We start from the raw sequence: 14359 nt of genomic DNA, 5'->3' as shown, positions 1-14359 counted from the left end.
CAGAGATTTGCCAGCTGGGCTGGGTCCCAACTGTGGCCTGGCCATGATGAGCTTGGGGGGTGAGGGAAGGGGATCCACCGGCCCCTCCCGCCCACAGTCACACGCACACAAATACACAGACCCCTGGAGACATGCACATACTAACACATACACAAAAACGCCAACAGACCAGGACATACCGACCAACACAAGCGCAGCAGAGACAGACAGAAACGCACACAAATGCACAGATCTTCACAGAAACACCGAAAGGCTTGTTGTGCAGACACACAGACACAGAGGCAGACTTAGAGACATTCCACACGCTTAGACGACTCACAGACACACCCAAACAGATGTACAGAGACAAGACGGACACACACACACACACACCCCCTGACCGCACTTCACGCCTCCGTGTCTGTCTTTCCCACCAGTGTCCTTTCACAGCTCAAGTTTCCGGCTCAGCCCCCCTCTGTCTGACGCAGTAGGGGATATGGTTTCAGGGACACTGGAGCCTCATCACACCCTTTCTCGGTCCCCTCCCCCTCGCATTGTCCTGCACCCCGTTTCCAGGCCACGTGGGCTGGGGCTACCCCACGACGTTTCCTGTGCTAGAGCTCTGGACCCCACCCAAGGGAAGGGGGCTGCACAGCAACCCCCTCTTTCCTTTAGCCCCTGCCTTCACCCCTTCGGCCTCTCTCCAGGCGGCCCATCCCAGCCCCTCCGTTTGGATCCTGGGCCCCAGCCCTAAGTACTGTGTGAGGAGCAGGAAGGGGGTCCAGGAGGGGCCAACACCTAACTTAGGTAATTCTGGAACTCCTGCCTGGAACAGAGCACGGATTTCCCCAACTTAAGGATGAGGGGACAGACACAGAGAGGCGGAGTCCCTCGACCCAGGTCACACAGCAGCAAGGACTGTGGGTGGGCACCTGTTGGCAAGGGCTGGAGGGGGAGCCCAGAGCGGCGGCTGCCCAGTGGGGCTGTGAGTGGACCCCGAGTCACACCCACCTTCCCGACCTCTGCCCACCCCACTGCGTCACTCAGGGCAGGCCCCGAGGTGGGAGAGCAGGTGTGAGCTGGACCTTGACATGGGCAGCATGGCCAGTGGTGGGGGCTGAGGGAGGTGAGGCTGCGGGCAAGGACACAAGGCGGGGGCCAGCTGAAGGGCTGGCAGGGGGTTGGGGACAGACAGGTAAGGTTGTGAGGTGGGCAACCCCCGGGGGAAGGCGGGTGGGCTAGGTTTCACGGCTCTTGATGACCATGCTAAGGAGACCTTCTCTGTCCTCCTCCTCAATTATGGGACTCTGTGTCCCCAGGGCAGGAAGGGTGGAAACTTCCCACCCTGCGGCTACTGAGGTTACCGAACCCCCACCCCCCATCGAAGTGAAGGCCTTTGCCCTGTCGCTCCCCGTCTCTGCCGTCGGGTGAGTGTGGGCCCGGGTACTGCGGCTTCATTTGAGGGCGCCCTGTTCCCTTGCCCCTCGGAGACCCTGCCACGGGCTGTGGAGGCCCCTTGACCATTCTGGGCAGTGGCGAGTAGCAGGACCCAGGCTGTGGCTACACAAGATGGTGGGTGAAGGACTTGAGCTGGGCCACTAGTGGCCGCCTTGACGCTGGAGCAGAGGGGACCGAGGCCCAGCTGGGAGTGGGGACTTGAGACAGGCACAGGCTCTGGCCGTTGTCTCCTCCTGCTTGGCCCTGGACAGGCCTCCCCAGGACCCTTCCAGGAGCAGCCGCCTCTTGGGTCAGGCAAGCCACTGCCCAGCCTCGTCTGGAGGCCTGGGCGGCCCCTGTCACGTGTCCGAGGCCAGCTTCTGGCAGGCTCTCCTGGAGGCGGCCTGCCTCTCCCCTCACCTGGAAGAAGCCAGGCTTTGGGAGTGGAGGCGAGTCACTCCCAGCGGGTGCCAACTGTAGCTGCTCCTGGAAGCTTGCTTCCCCTCCCCCACAGATGCTTTAGAAACTGTGGTGAGGTGTACAGGGACGGGGACGAGCGTCATTAAGCCCCCACAGCCTGCTGGGTGCCGGGAACGTTCCGTGGGCCCTCATCTTTTCAGCGAGAACACTGAGGGGCCTCCCTCCGGGGGACGTTTGGGGACGCAGGTGGGTGCGGCGCTGACAGCCGCGGTGTGGGGGTGTGGAGCCCCGAGGGCTGATGGGACAGCAGGTTGGGAGAAATGCTGGATGCCACGCTCTGGGGCCCCACCTCGGACGCACGTGGACGCGTGTCAGGCTGCTGCCCGTCACGGCACTGTGGCAGCTGATGATGACAGGTACCATCTGGCCCAGGTCACGTGGCGACACGCAAAGCCACCAGCTCACGGGCTTGACAGCTGGCCAGCTGGGAAAAGGCATCTGTCCGTGGACCTGGAGCTCCCTGGGTGGGCTTGGCGGGGGTGGGGGGCGGCGGGCAGCCTGCGTGGGGAGGACGGTGGGTTTGCTCCACCCAGACAGATGGAGGGCCTGAAAATGAGAATCCGATCCTGATCCCCGCCTTCCGCTCTGACCATCTGGAGGGCCATTCTCAAGGAAATTTTCCGGTACAGCCAAATATGCAAGGGTAGAGGAGGAGACAGGTCTAGAGAACTCCCCCTCCCCCACGGAGAGGAGGGTTCCGGTTCAAGGTCAGAGGAGAGAGCCTGCCAGGTCTCCCAGGCATTCAGATACTCTGTGCTTCTCATGAGCCGCTGACGCCGCTACAGACAGGGCTCGGCCAAGGACGTTCTTGGCATCGTAAAGCTTCACTCCCGGAAAAACCTTTGCGATAACTGGTTAATCCGGGCCAGCGAGGAAGCAGCTCGGATGTCTGCTCTGAACACAAGGCCTCTCCCGTCACATCACTGGAATGAGGCTCTCCAGGAGGCAGAAGTGGGGGCCTAGAAACTTCCTAGGGGAGCCAGGTCCTGGCACACGCAGCTGGCCAGCATGGAGCTTTGTTTTCTTTTGCTGGAGAAGAGATATGTGAGTGTGTGAGTGTGACATAGGTCTTCCGAGGTCCCCAGGTAAAGGGACAGACAGGTCAGAAGGGCATCGGTCTAGACTGCCCATCCTAAGAGGGAGACTGGGTGAGACGCCAAAGGAGTGGTGTTCAGGAAAGACTTTATGGGACTCTGGAACCCAGCAGCCTTACTATGGCCCCAGTGACAAGGTGTGGTTCCCACGGAGAGAGACTTGCTGCATGTTCTCCTGGAGGGCTCTGGCCCCGGCTTTGAAGAACACGGGGCAAGCTGATTTCGAGCATACCCAAGGCACCCGGCAGCGTGGGCCCTCCTGGGTACCACAGCGAAGACCCTGGAGCACTGGACAGTGGACCCTCCCCGGTGATCATGGGGCTCCCTTAGTGCTCACAGGCTGAAGTCCGAGCTTGTGGGGGCTGCTCGGAGCGCTTTGTGAGCAACAAAAACCGACGTTAGCTAATGTAGCAGAAGAGAAATTTGTTAAAAGGAATTTGGAGCTCACAGAATCCTCAGGTAGACTTGAGAGCAAAGCTTAGAGGCTACCCAGCCAGAAATGGGGGCCACACTCGTCCCATGAGCCTGGGCCCCTGGCTTGGCTGGGCACACAGCGCGTGTGGATTCCCCACCAGCCACATGGTCAGGAGCTCAGAAATGCACGCTGGTCTGTCTGTACCTGAACTTAGCAAAGACATCCACCCTTGGCTTTCCAGTCCAACTTCCTCATCCCCTTTGAATTTAAATTGTTCATTCAAGACTCAGATCCAATCAAGTCAAGAGTTCTGCCACGCCTCCCTCTCGTGTCCTGCTCTCCAGGAGCTCATTCTTAGGGGAAGGAAAGCCTTCTATCTATGCGGACCCCCCCTGAGATGTGTGATCGCCATGGGTTTGGGTCAATCCACCTGTGCCCTCCCAGAAGAAGCTGCGACCTTCTGACCTGTGGTTGCCAGGGTTACGCAAGGACCCTCCAGCTGGACCGCCCACGGAGCCCCTCCAGGTCCATCAGCTGCTATCAGCCCACCAAGGCCATCTCAGAGGTGCAGAAACTTCTGGATGTTCTCCCTCGTGACACAAGGGTGTGTAGAGGGATTCAGGGGAGGGGCTAGCTCCCCTCAATTTCTACTCTATTGAAGCTTCTCCCTACATCCAGGGGGTGCTTGTGGGAGGCCTCTTGTATTCTTAGGCCTCATGTGGTAAGGAAAGGACAGATTCCCTCTGCCCTGGTGTCCCCTATGTGTACCTGGGATGTTTTTCATGCTGCCCTCTGCCTCGGCCCAGGTGGCCCCTGAGCTCCTTTGCAGGCCATCTGTCTGTAGGGGTGCTCTGCTCTGCCCCTTCTCTCCCACCTGATGGCTGAAGCTTTATCTCCTGTTGGGTGGGATCTTGGCTTCTGTGATGACACATGCTTTCCCACTCTGGGGCTTACATCATCAGCTCCTTTCTCCTCAAGTTCAAAGCCAAGGTTTTGGACCTTCAAAAAAATATTTCTCTCTCTCAACCCAGCTCTTGCACGGCTGTAGTCTGAACTCTGGGTTTCAAAGCCTCTTTTGCAACTCAAAGCCAGGGATTGGACCCTTTGTTCTGAGTTTCCCTGGGAGAGCCGGGAACATAGGAAGCCAGCTCATGGGAATGGATATGTTGAAAATTGTCTCCAGTGGAACATTAGTTAATATCTCGGAATGACAATCCCCAGGTCCTGCGTTGCTCCCTGAGGCTTCATGATCCTTCTTCAAGAGAGGGTGATTGGGCCCATTCCAGGGCCAGGATAGGGTGAGGGGAGGGAAGCCTTTTCCCAGGCACAAAATTCAGAGCGGTGCCTGAAAATTCAGCAATCAAGAGAAACAACAGTTGAACGCAATTACTTAAAACATTGAAGGCAAATGCAAAAAATTCACAATGAACAGAACACCAACATTTTAAGTAAAGACAGGTTGAGTACTGCTGATTTTTCCTTTTGCCAAAGGCCTCAATATGGTTCACCATAGCACTGATAACTGATCCTATCTTCATTTAAAATTTTAATATTTTGTTCATCATAGACTTCTTGCATTAATTTTGGGTTTAAAAATATTACATTAAACCATTACTTATCTTGATTACTGAGGGCTTTTTGGTGGCTCCCCCCCCCCATCTTGTGCCTCGCTCACCTCCCCTGGGTCCTGGGCTTCTTCTCCAGATGTGAAAATTAAGGTTCAGAGACGGTGAGTAGCTCAGGTGGAGCAGAAGGCCCCATGGCGCATGAGGGAGAGAGGGTCTCCAATCCTTTCATTCATTCAACACACATGTCTTGAGCAGGCGCAATGCAGCAGACACGGGGCTCAGTGTGGGGAGTAAGGTCAGTAAGCGGACAAGGTCCCTATCCTCATAGAGCTTACATCTTATAACAGGGGAAACACTTTCCAATCAAAGAATTCACAGGTAATCATTTCTTTAATTGGAATTGGAATAAGTACTTCAATAAGTACTTCAAAGGAGAAATGTGGGAGCTCGAGGATCTGTAATAGGGCGGCTCGATGGGCCCTGGAAGATTCTGGAAGGATTCTCTGAGAGAGGAAAGTTTGAGCTGAAAACCTTAAAGATGAGGAATATGAGCAAGTAGAGAAGCAAGAGGAGAACCCAGCACGTGTCTGGAGGTCCTGGAACACAGAGAAGCCGGCACATTTGAGAAACCGAGAGCAAGACTGCTGGTCAGTCCAAGATGATTCTGTAACAAACAGCCCTTACGTCTAAACAGTTAAACATGCTAAAAATGTATTTCTTGGGACACCTGGGTGGCTCAGTCGGTTAAACGTCTGCCTTCAGCTCAGGTCATGATCTCAGAGTCCTGGGACTGAGCTCTGATTTGGGCTCCCTGCTCAGTGGGGAGCCTGCTTGTCCCTCTCCCTCTGGCAACTCCCCCGCCCTCCGCTGGTGCTCTTTATCTCATTCACAAATAAATAAATAAAATATCTTTAAAAAGTTCTATTTCTCATTTGCCTCACGGTTTAGTGTGGGTCGGGTCACTCATCTGGAAGTGGCGACTCGGAGATCCAGTTTTTTTCTACCTTTAATATTGCAGAAAATCGAAGAGTGGAGGATCGTGAATGAGTGTGGGCGGTATCACTTCTGCCCACCCCCACTGGCCCGGGGCTCAGTCCTGGCCCCATCCCATCGGCCCAGGAGAAGGAGCTGGGCTGGGTGCTCAGGAAGAAGAAGTTGGGACCCTCAGCACCTTCCCTGGGGCAGGGTCCAGGCCAGGCAAGAATCTGGCCGTCATGGTTGAGACCTGGGTCTACAGTGTCCAGCCTGCACTTGACCACAGATCAAGGAATGTATTACCCTAAGGGCAGCTGCTAGCTGAGAGCACTGTGGTTCTTCCTGGGAGAAGGAGTGGTCATGCCCAGAACCCATTTGAATGGTCGGGTTCCCGCCCATCGCATGGAGTGGCCTTCACACTCTCGGCCTCTTTTGCTGCAGCTCTGGTGTCCCTGGAAGGGACAAGGGAGAAGACTCACCTTTCAACAGACCTGGCAGGTCACTCTCAGGGCTCAAGTTCCAGGGGAATATGATCTTCAGGACATGGTGAGGCTCTAGTTTCGAGGGAGTCTGGGGAGCAGGTTGGCGGCGGCTGAGCGAGACTCATGAGTTTGGATATCTAGTGAAGGACCCTGGGCTCATCGTGGGTCTGCCTGTGATTAGAGAGACGGCCTGGGATTTGCTGATAGGCAAACCCTGAGCTCAGATCACAGCCCTGGGCTGCCCCTGAATGTGGGACTCTCCTTGCGCTGGCTTCTTGAACCTGTTTGAGGTTCCGATGCTTGTTCTGTGGGCCCTGAAATGCCGCCCCCATTTAGTCAAACACACCAAGCCCTGGGCCCTGGGATCAAAATCTCCAAGTAGGGCAATTCTAGAAAACTCTTTACTCTTTGCAGGATGGGAGCGAGCATTTAGACAACCGGGGTGGTTTCTCTAATTTCCCCCAGCCGAGAGAGACAACGAGCCATAGGAGGAGAAGCCCAGACTTTGCAATAGGGTGATCTGGCTTTGCCCCTCCCCAGCTGGGTAACCTCGATCAAGCTACTCCACTGGATCTGTCTTCTCCTCAGTCAGAGAAGGGGGATTTAGTATCTGCCTGGAAAAACTGTGCTGGAAGGTGGACGAGATAATCTACAGGGGCTCAGTAAGTGAGAACCGGCATTTTCCTGTGCAAGTGAATCAAGACAGGGGTATGAGTTGCACAAACTTCCCCCCCCCATCCCCGCCACACCCTTTCTTGCAGCCGCAGCCTGTTCAGATACATGTCAGATTGTTTGCCACTCCTCTGCTCAAAGTCCCGCAGTGACCTCTCACCCAGAGTCAAAGCCAAAGCCTCCACAAAGGTCACGGCCCAACTGAGGTCTGCCCCCTCCTCACTAACTGGCTCTGCACTCATCTCTGGACCACACTCCCCCTGGCTCCCCAGGCTCCTTGCTGCTCCAGAACCCTCTCCCCATCCCCACTCCTGCCCCAGGGTCTTGGCACCACCACGCCCTCTGCCTGGAACGCATTTCCCCTTGACAACGACCTGCACGGTTTGCCCTCTCGTCCTTCCCATCTTTTCTCCAAGGCCATCCTGTCGGGGAGGTCTCCCTGGCCACTCTGTTCTAAAGGGGGTCCTCCATCCTCCAGCACTCTCTCCCTTGCTTCATTTCCTGCAAAGCCTGCCTAGTCCCTGACAGACTGTGAATGCATTTTGTAGATTATCTCCACCCCCAAGGATAGAAGTCCTACAAAGTCAGGGGGTTTTGCCTATACTGTTCACATTCACAGCAATCCCCAGTGCCTAGGCATACAAGTAGGGGTTTCATGTTGGGGGTGTGGAGGACTCAAGTTGGGGGGGTGGTGGTGGTGCAGGTCAGGAGAGTGAGTTGTGGCATGAAGGACACATGGTCAATGTCCTTTTTCTCCAAATGAAGGAGTTGGACTAGACCCCAGGAGATTATGAACCCCTGGGAATTGTGCACATCAATGGTGAGTTTCCTGTCTCCATGCCTTGTTCTGGGATGAAGGTCCCTAACTTCTCGCTGACCTTTAACAGAGCTCAGCATTGTCCCTGTTCCCATGTTTCCTGGTTGGATCTAACAGGCTCAAATCCTTGCTAAGAACCTATGATGCTGACATTCCATGATCTTGTTCTAGTCTCAGCAGCCCCAGTGGTCCTGGCCCCCCGAGAGGGGAATGGGAGCCAGAGGGGAGCCTTGGCAGGGTCAGCGCGGTGGGGAAGACACTGGAGGGCACAAAGGAGACTTTCGTATTATGACATGTGCTGCCTTCTTTTTATGTAAAAGAACACAGATGTAAGGATGTATGACAAAAATGTGAACAATTGTCCACGCTGGATACTGGGCACGGGGGTGTTTATCACAGAGAGCTTTGTACTTTTTCTGTATTTCAAAAATTTATTAAAAAAAAAAAACCCCACAGATGTGGAGGTGGGCAGGGCACATGTGGAGGCATAGAGAAGCCGTTTCTGGGGGGTCTGAGGGACCCACACTTTGGGCATTTTTCTGGTGTGTGCGTGTGGGCAGAGGGGATGGCCGGGGTTGGAGCCCATCCCCGGAGTTGTCGGAGCCCTTTCTTCCATCCCCCTTGCTCCCCCTTCCCCGGTCTCAGTTTCCTGCCTTCCTGGGGAGTAGGGAAAGGCTGAGAAGCCGCGTGCTGGGGGTGAAGCTAATTCATTAGTGACGCTCCACAAGGACCATGCGCCTGCCGTGCCGGCGTGATTCATCACCATGATTGCCCCGCTGCCAGCCTGCGTGGGCCCGGAACGCCAGCACATTTTACCTTTACCCACTGAGAAGGGCCTGGTGGGAGGTGAAGGTACATGATCTACCCAGAGCAAGAAAAAGACTCGGAGGAAAAAGAGGGCTGGTCCCCTGTGCCCTTGAACCCAGGAAGCTCTGCCAGGCTGGGGCTGGAGTTTCAGGGGCTCCTGGGGTTCCTGCCATGCCCACAGAGCCTAGGAGGGCTGCCTGGTGCTGGCACGCCAGCTGGGAGCATGTGGTGGTTGTGGGGGGGGGCGCGGGTTGGGCTTCCTCCTCCACAACGAATGTTCCCTTGGGGAACCTGCTTGGGGGGCGGTGGGGGGGGTGAGGGGGAGGTGCTCATCCTCTTCCCCAGCAGCCTGGCTGGGTTTTCTTCAGCTTTTTGGTCTCTTCGAAAAAGTTATCCCAAAGGAGTAGAAGAAAGAGTTGGATGGGGGCTTAGATCAAGTCCAGAAGGAGCTCAGAACCCTCTTGCACCCCAGTCTGGGTCTGGGCTCCACGTATTTTCCGCCTGAGTCCCCTGCCTTGGCTGGGAGTCCTCCCTTCATTTGTGAGTGACCCCCGCTGGACAGGGGTGGGTGGCCGGGTTCCTGGGTCACTGTAATACCTTCCTTGGTGTCCCATCACCTGTTAACCCCATGTCTTTTCATCCCTTTATCCAACAAATATATATTGTGCACCTGAGCAAAAGAAGCCAGGAACCAAACAAAAAACAAAAAAGAAAGAAAAAAGAAAAAAGTAGGAACTGAATAATCTCATTTATATGAAATTCAAGGACAGGCACAACGGATCCGTGATGATAAAGGTCACACTCATGGTTGTCTCTGGGAGGCAGAGATTGACTGAGAGAGGCTCAGGGGAACTCTTGAGTGATGGAAATATTACATGGGTGTTTCCATTTGTCAAAACTCATCAAAATGTACACTTACCATCGGAGCATTTCATGGTATGAAAAGTTTGTTTCCATTTAAAAAATGTTAAAGTTTCTCGTTGAATATCTGCTATGTGCCAGACACGGTGCAGCAGGGAAGGAGATAAACTTGTCTGCCCCGGGAGCTGACATTCCAGCTTCCGAGCGGTTCTCATGCTCTCCTGGCACTGGTCACTGCTCTCTGCCCCTGGGCTGGCCTCCCTCCCTGTCTGCAGTGGGGGTGGGGATAGGGGTGAGTCAAAGGTCAGGGTGTGGCTGGAGGGGGGCTAGAGGGAGAGTTAGGATCAGTTACATGTGCACAACAGCCAGGTTCAAGGGGAGGCCGGATGGAGCACGCGGCCTTGAACCTGTGGAGGCTGCTTTTAAGCAGGTTCCCTAATCCCTCTCAGGCCACTTTCCTCCTCTTCTACATGGGACTAATGATGCTTTCCTTGTAGTTTTGGCAAGAGAGTTAGAGGTTCCCTGGTGAGAAAATTCACTGTTTCTTTATGTTGGTGTGGTATGTGATTAACAGCACAAACCCCAGCTGCTCACCAGCCCCGTGACCTTGGGCAAGTCACCCGGCTCAAGTCAAACCCCTCAGAGCCTCAGTTTCTCCGCCTTTCACTTTGGGGTAATGAGGGTACCAACCTCAGACGTGTTGCAAGGACTCAGTGCAATGCTCTTAGTATAGCGCTGGGCACATGGCAGACTCCGTGTAAATGGGAGCGAGTGTTTTTGCCAAGAGCTCTGGCAGGAGGGCTCTGAACTGGAGGGAAGAAGTCAGGGGCACACAGCTGTTGGTGGGAGCATGCGCAAGAGAGTTGCAGAATGACAGTGGTCATCCTCGGTGGTGCTCAGAGCGGCTCACCGTGTCCCCGTCCTCTGCCCACCGCAGCCACACACAGACCTCGAGCGTAGCTGGCGGGACAAGGCAGGAGACTGGAGCGTGAGCGCACCAACAAGGAACCTGTTGGGCAGTGGGAGCGGGGGGGATGGGGCGGGGCCAAGCCCCGGTCCCCACAAAGCCTCCGATGTGACCCACCCTGAAAAGGGCCAGAAAGTAACACTGCTCCGAGTTACTCTCCTAAAGTGAGGATGGGCGCAAGCCGCTGGCGATGAGTAGCCTGCAGTGACCGCGCCCCTCCGTCCCTCCCCGAGAGCCACTCGGGCGGAGTCCCGAGTCGCGCGCCAGGTTTCCTAGGTCCTCGGTGCCTCCTGACTTGCTGCTCCGGGTCCACACGACCGCTCACCAAACGGCTCGTCGTGCTGGAGGTGTAGACAGCGTCGGACGTCGGGTCGGTGTTGGCACAGCGCCCGGCTTTCGGGACGCGGAGTTTGGGTTCCCTCGGCTTGCGCCGGCTCCCCCAGCGGGTCGCCGGGGTCGGCGTGGGGGGCGGGCCCGGGAACCGGGACCCCGCTCTGGTGGCACCTCGGCCCCGCCCCGCCCCGCCCCCCCTCCGCCTCATTGGCAGCCGCACACGCGTCGGGGGTTGCCAGGGCGACGGGTCGCGGAGCCGCAAGTCTGCGCTAAGCCGAGGCAGTCGGCCTCCGGCGGAGGGAGCGCGGGAGGCCGGAGGGCGGGCGGCGGAGCGCGGCGGCGGGGCCCCGAGAGGGCGCCTCCTCCCGGCCCGGCCCGGCCCCCCTCCCGGCGCAGGGACAGGCCGGGGCGGGGGGCCCCGGAGCCGGCGCGGCCTCGGCCCCGTCGGGGAGGCCCCCGGGGCGGCCAGGGCGGGGCGATGCCGGGAGGCGGAGGCGGCGGTGGCGGCGGCGGCGGCGGCCCGGGCCGGGGCCCGTGACCATGGGCATCGCCGAGTCCACGCCGGACGAGCTGCCGTCGGACGCGGAGGAGCAGCTGCGCAGCGGCGAGCAGCAGCTGGAGCTGAGCGGGAGGCGGCTGCGGCGGCTGCCCAGCGCCGTGTGCGCACTGAGCCGCCTGCAGAAGCTCTACGTGAGCGGCACGGGGCTGCGCGAGCTGCCCGAGGAGATCGAGGAGCTGCGCGAGCTGCGCATCCTGGCGCTCGACTTCAACAAGCTCGAGCGCCTGCCCGACGGCCTGTGTCGCCTGCCGCGCCTCACGCGCCTCTACCTGGGCGGCAACCGGCTGCTGGCTCTGCCCGCGGACTTCGCGCAGCTGCAGAGCCTGCGCTGCCTCTGGATCGAGGGCAACTTCCTGCGGCGCTTCCCGCGGCCGCTGCTGCGCCTGGTGGCGCTGCAGTCGCTGCAGATGGGCGACAACCGGCTGCGCGCGCTGCCCGCCGAGCTGCCGCGCATGACGGGCCTGCGCGGCCTGTGGCTCTACGGTAACCGCTTCGAGGAGTTCCCGCCCGCGCTGCTGCGCATGGGCCGCCTGCACATCCTCGACCTGGACCGCAACCGCCTGGGCGGCTTCCCCGACCTGCACCCGCTGCGCGCCCTGCGCGTCTTCTCCTACGACCACAACCCGGTCACGGGGCCCCCGCGCGTCGCCGACACCGTCTTCCTCGTGGGCGAGGGCGCCGTCGAGCGCATGGCCGAGCGCGACGAGCCCATGCCTCGGCCGCCGCCCCGGCGCCCAGCTCGGGCCTTTGAGGATGAGGAGGAAGAGGACCTACTCATCGGGGGCGGTGGCTCCCGGGCTCTGGGGGCCCCCCGGGGCAGCCTCCCCGCCCTGGAAGCCACTCCGGGACTGGGCACCTGAGCCTATGCTCTGGGTGATGGACTTTGGCCATTCTGGGAGGAGGGGCTCTGGGAAGGTCTGTGGGAACTGCGGACCCCTACCTTGGGGCAGTGAAAGGGCCACTTTGGGTGAGCTATAGGGACAGGCAGGCCTGCGGGCCACCTTCGCACACTCCTGGTTGGTTAGCAGCCTGCCACATGGCTGATCTCTGGGCAGTCCTCAGACTGGGAAGCCTGGCTCGGTCTAGTCGCCTTGGGCTCTGTCTAGTCTGAGAGCGTCGCTGACAGCACAGTGGAGATGCTGGTCAGTGCTGTCCACGGCATCACCACCTCTGGCTGAGTCTGGGTGCCCAGCGTGCCACACCAGCCCTCCCTCTCCTGGAGTTTCGACCTCCTAAAGCCACCCTTCCTGGTGCAGGAGCCGCTACCTCTGGGGTGGACCACAGGCCTGTGTGAGCCCGAACTGCCCTTGGAGTAGGGCCTGGGCCCCGCGCCAGTGCCCAGGACAGAAGTGGGAGCGTGGGATTGGGGCCCTAACACCCAAGCTGCCCTTGGCCCTCCACTGGGGCCCATCGCACATACCTCCCTTCCCAGGCCCTCTAAAACTTGCATGGGGTAGGGGGCGCTTAGAAGGCAGGGTCTTTACTCCTGCCTCTCATTCTGTTCTGTTCTCTCAGCTTGTGCCTGGAATCTCGCTGGGAGCAGAGCGCTCTCTCTCCCTTCCCCACAGCCTGAGCCTTCCAGCTGTCAAGTTTGAGAAGAATCCACTGTGCCTCTAGGGCCTCCTGCGCGGAGGAGAGAGGATCTCTGCTCTGGGAGGCTGCTCCGGGGCCTCTCCCACTGCCTGCACTCTCCATTCCCTTAAATGGGCACAGTCAGGGTGGCTGGCACGGCGTGGGGGCATGGGACAGGCACTGTGTGCCTCCACTCCGTCACCAGGGACAGCCTCAGGGGGTGAGGAGTGGGGTGCCGCCCTACAATTCCCAGGGCCAGATCTTTCCCATCCAAGCAATAACGGAAAGAGGGGGCCAGGGCGGGGGACACTCAGGGACACTGTCAGGGGTAGGGGCCCCGCATGGTAGTGTTTTCTTTAGGAAGAAAAAAAAAACTGGCTGTAAACATAAATTATATTTCTTGGAGAAAGAATGTGTGTTTCCCACATGCCTGTTTATTTATAAGTCCTGGGAGCACTGGGTCCCATGGCTATGGGGAACCTGGGCTCCCTCTGGCGAGGCGGTCCTGTCCATGTGCGCCAGCTCTGCGTCAGGCGGGCCGTGGCCAACAGTTGTGTCCCGTCTGGGGACCAAGCGCCTGCCCTCTGTTACAAATGGCTTTGGCTGCTTGAGGCTGGTCTCCTGTCTCGCTCTCACTCACTCTGCCTGCCAGAAACCACTCTCACCTCCTTTTTTGTCCTTTCCAGCTTGCTTCATAGGTTCCCGGCTCTTAATATAATGTGAATCTCCCTCAAGCTGGGCTGACCTTTCTCTCTCCTTTCACTGGCACTTGCCCCCCACACCCCCTCGCCATGGGTCTATTCTTCCCTCTTTCCATATCCCTCCCTCTGTTTTCCTTTATCTTCGTCTCTCCCTCCTTATCTCTTTTTTTACTCGGTCATGGTATTACTTTCTTTCCTCGTTATTCAGGAAACAAAGATTTAAAGAAAACATCATAAAGCCTCAAGCCTAGAGACCCATCTCCCATGAGAAGATGCTGCCCGGCCACGGTCACCATGGCAACAGGGCTGATGTCATTCAAGGCCCAAAGGTCAGGTCCGGCCCAGCAGCTCTGTCGGTCACTGGGCTGGGCCCCCGGTTACAGGGAGGCTTGGGACGGATCTGGGAGCAGCTGACTTGCAAATGAGATAAAAGGCCTTGAACGGACAGAAGGAGTGGGTGGGTGGGGAAGATTGGAGGCTACAGGAGCTCCTGCTCCAGGATGACAAGGGGTCTGGGGCTTGGCTGCAGATCTTTCCCCTCCTGGGGCTCCTCAGGTGCCCCTGCTCCCCTGGCTGGAGCTCCGTCAGGGTCAGTGGTCCTTTCTGGGGCTTGGGAACTTGGAGGATGGAATTTTAGGTC

The 14359-nt window shown here is 58.0% G+C and overlaps 1 protein-coding gene across 1 annotated transcript; it reads left to right on the top strand.

Annotated features, from left to right (window-relative positions):
- Positions 1-11427: 11427 nt before the first annotated feature.
- LRRC10B (leucine rich repeat containing 10B) lies at positions 11428-12306 on the top strand (the record flags this gene model as incomplete). Its single annotated transcript, XM_080816908.1, has 1 exon — positions 11428-12306. The coding sequence occupies one exon, from the start codon at positions 11428-11430 to the stop codon at positions 12304-12306; it is 879 nt and encodes a 292-aa protein (XP_080673034.1).
- Positions 12307-14359: the final 2053 nt, after the last annotated feature.

This window comes from Martes martes, assembly GCF_963455335.1.
Source record: "Martes martes genome assembly, chromosome: 10".
Lineage (NCBI taxonomy): Eukaryota > Metazoa > Chordata > Mammalia > Carnivora > Mustelidae > Martes > Martes martes.
Note: the sequence above shows the minus strand (reverse complement) of the source record. Positions and strands in the feature narration are given on the sequence as shown.